Source organism: Gekko japonicus, unplaced genomic scaffold (assembly GCF_001447785.1).
Source record: "Gekko japonicus isolate JY-2015 unplaced genomic scaffold, Gekko_japonicus_V1.1 scaffold1002, whole genome shotgun sequence".
Classification (NCBI taxonomy): Eukaryota; Metazoa; Chordata; class Lepidosauria; order Squamata; family Gekkonidae; genus Gekko; species Gekko japonicus.
In genome coordinates this window covers 404167-411475 of record NW_015172033.1, presented here as the reverse complement: position 1 = coordinate 411475, position 7309 = coordinate 404167, and the positions used below count along the sequence as shown (strand labels likewise).

The 7309-nt window shown below is 54.3% G+C and overlaps 1 protein-coding gene across 1 annotated transcript in view; it reads left to right on the top strand.

Annotated features, from left to right (window-relative positions):
* Nucleotides 1-4208: 4208 nt before the first annotated feature.
* Nucleotides 4209-7309, top strand: part of DMRTA2 (DMRT like family A2) — a 4471-nt gene continuing 1370 nt past the window's right edge. Inside the window, exons 1-3 of the mRNA XM_015420619.1 lie at nt 4209-4692; nt 6254-6746; nt 6828-7257. Coding sequence (XP_015276105.1) covers nt 4209-4692; nt 6254-6746; nt 6828-7257 — 1407 coding nt within the window. The remainder of the gene's footprint in view (nt 4693-6253; nt 6747-6827; nt 7258-7309) is intronic.

The window sequence follows — 7309 nt, the reverse complement described above, 5'->3', positions numbered from 1 at the left end:
TATATTCGAAATATTTAGGCTTTTTTCCGAAGCGACACATTACTTAGGGCAAGGATCTTTCTTTTGGAACACGTAACGCACACTGATTACTACCACTACTACCACTACTGCTAATTTAGGGAATAAAGGTGGATAATGAATACAGTTCTGCAAAATGTACATTCTGTCCAATAATGTATCCATCCCGAAAACTCAATTTGAATTTTATTCAGTGTTACTTCTTAAGGTTTGGTTGTCTGAAAACAAAACCGGAGCCTATAACATTTTTAGTATTTGTCTATACATATTTATAAGTCACACACAGACACACTCTCACACACACACACACACAGAGAGAGAGAGAGAGAGAGAGAGAGAGAGAGAGAGAGAGAGAGAGAATTTTCAAACCCGATACTTGGATTTAAGGAGACTTCACTATCAAACTCTCCAGCTGTTTGCTGCGTGTTGCGCCGAGGGAGATCGCTATGATGGGGATCCCCGAGGCTTACTTAGAAACCAGCTCTAAAGAAGTGAGAGTTATTTCCAAACAAACATATTTAAGACTGAAGTACTCCAAATGCATTTCTCCACATGATGTCATGTGCACATCAGCAAACCCCCCCCCCATCAATGGCGGTTTTACTATTGATTTGGTGAAGACGCGCGCAGTTTAATCTTTTCGTAGATAGCTCATTTCTGTCTCATGAGATCTCATAATAACAAGGTTTTACATTACTGTAAATATTGATAACATATATGACAGTAATTTCGTGTATTACATGTTGCTTAATGCAAAGTATACAGCTGTCGTTTATCCATATATTTTCCTCTTTATAGTATTAATGAATTTTCAGAAGGAAGAAGCGCAATAAAGGTAGTCTGAAGTATATAATATAGATGATTCAGTTTTAATAATCGCCGTCTCTACTGCGTGAGGTGGATACATAACTATAACTATTCTCCTCTAAATTCATTCCTTGCCTTTGAGAGATAAGATCCAGGGGGGAAAGTTTACAGAGACATGGAATATCGTAACGGGTTCGGTCTTTCGCAGGAGACAATATTGTCTCTCACAAGGTTCACAGGCAGTCCTGGAATCCCCACTGGGCAGACCTGACTGGGATTTCGGAGGAGACCTGCCTCGCAGGGCACTCTTAATAAGAGGTCTCAGAAAACCATGTCGAAGGGAAGGCTAGTGGCTACTGGGCAACGAGGTCACTGGGCACCGGGACGTTGCTTTTCTCCGCACCAAGAATGGTTGCTTGCGATAAACGGAGCCCGTCAACTGAGAAGCGAACTCAGGCCCGCCAGTGTCAAGCGAAAGGGGAGGGGACCTGGGAAAGAAAGGCAGCCCCCACTTCGGAGGAGCGGCCAGGCAGGCAGGGCGCCCCGGGGAGGTACATCCCAGAAAGCAGCCTGAAAGGCCCGGGGCATTGGACCCGGCGAAGAAAATCCGTGATCCTGAGACCCCAGCGCCAAGGAGGCGTCACGGCCGCCAAGAAGGGGAGCTACAGCCGAGGGGAGCGGGGCGGTGAATCCCGGCGCTATGCCTCCTTCCTCCAGCAGCGGGGGACTCTTTTTCTTTTTTTTAACAGCCCCCTTTCTCTTCAGGCGAGTGGTGGCCTTCTTGGACTAAAATGGAGGGGTTAAAACAAAACAAAACAAAACCCACAGGATTGCAAAGAGAAGGGTGTCCACGCTGAGGATTTAGCCGTCAAAATTATTCTTCAGCAAATCCAAATAAGATTGATCGTTAGAAAGGAAATAGAAGTCTCTGCGCCTTATTTCCGTTCTACAGAGGGTGAAATAAACATCTCCCCACTGGATTTGGGATTTTCCATTGCTATCCTGCGCCTTCTGTGAGGAAAGGGTGGGGAAGGAAATGTAGGCGTAAACCCCCCCCCCCCGCCGCCAAAAAACCCAACCCAGTCGCGACTCTTCCCGCTTTCAGTCGGGAGCAAAAAGGGCCTGAAAACAATACTCCCAAAGCCCACGAGATGCAGGCTGCTCACCCTTGGAACTTTTCGAACTCAGTGAAAAAATTTCATATTGAACACGCCCCCCCCCCCCCATCTGGTTTTCAGCAGAGCAGCAGAAAGCAAGTTTTGCCTATTTTAGTGGGTGCCATTCACTGGCGAGAAGATGAAACCAGCAATGGCGGGTGGGTCTAAAGAGCAATCGGGATAATGAAACATATTGCTATTAATAATGCCAAACCTTCCTTTGGGGTGTAAAGGAATATTACCTAGCCTCTAGTATCCGAGGCATGTCAATTTACTTGCGTTGCGTTGGCAGCAAGTTACTTCCAAGTAAGTATCTTTGAATAATCTGTTACCTCTTCAAAACCCAGCGGGTTCCAAGGAGTGTGACGTCAGCCAGTGTAGCTTAGGTAAATGGTAACCGAAAACAAAACAATGCAGAAAACAGGAATGAATCTGGTGATCGCAACCTTAATTGCTCACGGATCAGTTCCCCGTTTTAATTGTCCCAGCGGAAACTCAGAAATATTCTTGATTGATTTTTAGCTAAACAAACAACTAATAATTGAATCTGAGGGAGAAATATATATATATACTAACTCTGCCGCTCCTTGCTTTTCAACCATAAAAAACCAAAAATCATACCTCTCAGATACCACGTCTCGCAACAACCGTTGGGATGGAAATATGAACCTGCAGATGTAGAACAAGTAAGAGAAAACAAATGTTAGTTTCTACTTTAAAATAAAAGAGCCGGGAGGTCAATCAATTGAATTGTCACCTTTCCATAATATTCTTTCTCCGCCCCCCTCCCCACCTTTGGCAAGTGACACCCTTGAAAATCTGAAGTGTAAACCGCTCAATCAATTGGCAAAGCAACTACTGTTTTAAGTGGATATAACTAACTACCGGACAACGAGATATCCGAGACATTTTTCGCGCACACACAGACGTAGAGAAATGGAAACTATTTGTCGGAGTCCCCCCCGCCCCGCAACTCCCCCCTTTGGACCCCTCTACCCCCCTTTTTCTTAAAACAGTTTATTTAAAAGAAGCTTCGGGTGGACACTGTAGATAACCGAGCGGCCAATCAGAGAGCAGCTTTCCTCCCTTGGCCAATAGCAGGCGCCACATTGTTGTCAAATGTTGTCTAATGGAAACGTAAGGAGCAACAATAGAGCGAGCGCTCGCGGGCGGTTCGGCGAAGATTTCTATCTCTTGGCAACTCTCGCCCTCTTTAGTGTCACACATGCAAAGTTGGGGCTGAGGGAAGGGGGGGACCGCACTGGGCTCCGCTGCTTACAGAGAGGCGCCTTGGCTGACTGGTCGGTGGGTTTTTGACTTGAAGGAAGGGAGAGACAGCAAGCAAGAGATGACAGAGGGAGGCTGAGAGACGCTGGCCGGTGCCTCTGGGGGAAGTTGGAAGTTGTCGCAACTCAGGAGCCCAGAGGCTGCGGGGTTCGGGGGTTCGTGGTGTCTCCCTCCGGTCGCTGCTTTGGGCTGAGGTGCTGCGGCGAGGGCGGAACCGAGATTCCGTTGGACTGGGCGTGGATTTTGTTATGTCTCCAGGGGCTTGTGTTCGCGTCAGGCGGGACAGTGTTTTGTAACATTGGCAGGCGATTGGGCGCAGCTGTCTCCTTTGCACCAAGCCGCAGCCGATTGTTGGAGAGGGAGAAAGTAGCCCTGGCTATTGTTTTTGCAGCCTTTGTAGCGAGTTCTGTCTCCGAATCACAGTTATTAGGAACCTGCTGATAGAAAAGAAACCGTCGGAAGAGAATTGGGGCACAAGGTGCAGTTGCGCTTTGTGGAGCCGACGAGAAGGGATGGGATGGGCTGCGTGTTTTTTCAAAGGCTCTGGGCTTGCAGGGCTTTAAGTGAGGTAGTGACGAAGACCCCATTGAAGTTTGTTCTCGGGGCATTAAGAAAGAGAAGTAAAAAGGTCTCGAGTTTTGAAAAGTAAGGCATCGTTCCCTTGGCAGGGAAGGGCGGAGGCTCCCGGGGGGGAGTGAAGTCGGGAAAGTTTGCGCTTTGGGGTTAGGGAAAAGACCGGTTTAGAGTCGCTGTCGGGATCCGGAGGACTTCTTTGAGACTGTTCGCAGATCTTCAGAGGCTTAGACGGCATCCGGGGCCGGGGCCGGGGGCGGGGGCGGGCGGGGGCTAGCTCAGAGTTGGGGAGCCTTCCTGCCGTTGGAGACCTTCGAGGGGAGCTTTGGCGTCGGAGCAGGGCCTTGGCCTTCCTTTCCTGCTGGGATGGAGCTGAGGTCTGAGATGCCCAGCGTGCCCTCGGCGCCTCCTTCGGTGCCCCCCAGTTCGGTGGCGGCGGCCGCGGCGGCGGCGGCGGCCAGCCTGCCGGTGAGCGTGGCCGGGAGTCTCCTGCGGGCGCCGCCATTGCTCCTGCGGGCGGCCGAGAAGTACCCCCGCACGCCCAAGTGCGCTCGCTGCCGCAACCACGGCGTGGTGTCGGCGCTCAAGGGCCACAAGCGCTACTGCCGCTGGAAGGACTGCCTGTGCGCCAAGTGCACCCTCATCGCCGAGCGCCAGCGCGTCATGGCCGCCCAGGTGGCGTTGCGCCGGCAGCAGGCGCAGGAGGAGAACGAGGCCCGCGAGCTGCAGCTGCTCTATGGCACTGCGGAGGGGCTGGCCCTGGCCGCCGCCAACGGCATCATCCCACCCCGGCCCGCCTATGAGGTCTTCGGCTCGGTGTGCACCGCAGACGGAGGCGCGGGGGGCTCAGGTGAGGCAGCAAGCGCACCCCCTCTCCCCACCCTGGCCTGCCTGCCGGAGACCACCGGCACAAGTCTTTCCCGCACACACGGAGGGGGGACAGGCCATCATAATGCCCCATGGGACTCGGTGGGACTCGCTTCCTGGTGAACAGGTTTAGGATCGCGCCTTTAACATCCCATGGATTTCTGCGGGACTTAGCGGTGGCTAACACGCTCTGAATGGCGCACACTGGTTTCAAGGGAAGTTAGGCAATGGGATTTACTTCCAGGTGAACGCACGGGATGGCAGGCAGGGGTTAATCTCACCCACTTGAGTCTGTCCATCCAGCTAGCCAGCCAGTATGGATCTATCAGCCCCTACACCCTTTCTGTGTAGCCCGTCTCCGCTATTCTCTCTCCCGCTCGCATGCATCGTATGCAAAAACAGCCTGTCTAGCGCCAGTATTTCTTCCTCACATTGTGCCCATCCATTCTCCTTTTGGCTACCTCCCCAACGTTTGTTCTATTAGTGCAAGAACTTTCAATGTATTGATTTGAAAGGGCCATATTCCCCCAGTGCTGTTGGGCCGCTTTATCTGCTCTCCCCTGAAATCGAAGCCTATTATGTCAAGAACACTGAGACACCAGTCAGCCTTTTTAGATACTCCGTAAACCTCACATCAGTAAAGGACCCCCTTACCGCATGTATTCCCCAATACATTCTAATACACATTTTCTTATTCCCTTCCGTCTTCATGTATTAATTAATGTCAGATTTTAATGCCTCGTGGGATTGGGTTTAAACTTCCCTCTGATGAGGCGTAAATTGTAGTTGTGTGGAGGACTTTCCCTTCACAATCCTAAATTTGTCTACTCAGATTCCCCCTCATTTCCAGGTAAGTGTTTTAGGACTGCAGCAATAAAGCCAGACCTCTGAAAGTGAACTCTGGCGTCAGCCGAGTTTTTCCAGGGCACGGGCTTAATTTCTGGGGGTCTCTTTCAGCCTGGGCCTGAGTTGGAAACCTAGATGCGAGAAAATGCCGCCCTCTACCGACCGGGCCTTGCTTCGAGTGACGAGGTGGAAGGACTATTGGTTAAACCGGCTCCCGCAGAGGGGCTAGCAGTGGCCATCGAAGTGGTAATGGTGGCCTAGCTTGAATAGGAAGGGGAGATGAAGAAAGACTGCAAGATGGTTCCAGATAGGGAGCAAGTTCCTTAAATATGATGGGTTGCCTGCTTTCACAGCGGAGTTAGCCCAAAGAACCTGCTTTCTGCCTGCTTTCTTCGGAGTTAGCCCAAAGAACTGACCTACTCAGAATTGTTCTCCTAAAGGCATGTTAGTCTGCGAATCACCAGAGCTCATGTTGCAATACAAGTTGTCAGTTTTTAAGGTGCCACTGATCTAGTGGACGCCGGGTCTGTATGAGTTTGCGCCTTGAACTGATTTGTGGGACGCAGAGAGACCAGTTTGGCTCTTGCATTCCTTGGGCGCTCCTGAAAAATGGCCTAAAAATTTTCAGGCTCTCCTCCCAGTTGGCAAGCGCTCTTGTGTCTCACCCGGCTTTCTCTTTCTGTTTTTCTCTCTGCCAGACTCTAAGCTGCAGAAATTCGAGCTGTTCCCCAAGACGCTGGTCCCCAACCGGGCCGTGACCCCGCAGCAGGCCAAGCCCTTGTCGCCGGACGGGGCGGACAGCGGGCCAGGCACCTCGTCGCCGGAGCCCCCCCGCCACGGCTGCGCCTCGGGCTCCGAGAACGGCGACGGCGAGTCCTCCCTCAGCTCGCCCATCTCGAAAGGCGCCAAGGACGGCCCCGGCGGCGGCGAGGAGGAGAGCCCGGGCTCCATCAGCCCTCTGGGCTCGGATTCGGGCTGCTCGGAGGCGGAGCGGGAAGAGACTGGCGCGCAGTCGCCCGGCCTGGCCGCGGCGGCAGCCGTGGTGGCAGCCGGGGGCAGCCGACAGCAGCGGACGCCGCTGGACATCCTGACGCGCGTCTTCCCCGCGCACAAGCGCAGCGTGCTGGAGCTGGTGCTGGCCGGGTGCGGCGGGGACGTGGTGCAGGCCATCGAGCAGATCCTCAACAACCACCACCACCACCACCACCACCAGCAGCGAGGCGCCGGCAGCCCGGGCCAGGCTCTGGCCGCCGCCTCGGGACTGGCCTCGGCCGGCGCGGACAAGGCGAGCGACGAGAGCTGGCCGCGGGCGGCCGGGGACGCGCCGGGGACTCTGGGCAGCCTGCAGTCTTCGCCCGCCGGCGCCGCCTCGCACCACCGCCCCCTGCTGGCCGGCGCCATGACGCCCGCCATTGGCGCGCTCGGCAGCCGCTCGGCCTTCTCGCCCCTGCAGCCCAACGCCACCCACTTCGGGGCGGCGGCGGCGGCCGAGGCCAGCGCTTACCCGCTCGGCACGCACCTCGGCCTGAGCCCGCTGCGCCTGGCCTACTCGGCGGCGGCGGCGGCGCACAGCCGAGGCCTGGCATTCATGACGCCTTACTCCACCGCCGGGCTCATGCCCACGCTGGGCTTCCGCCCGCCCATAGAGTACGCCTTCAGCGACCTCATGCGGGACCGCTCGGCCGCCGCCGCTGCCGCTGCCGCCGCTGCTGCCGCCGCCAGCGCCCACAAGGAGCAGCAGCAGCAGCAGGCCT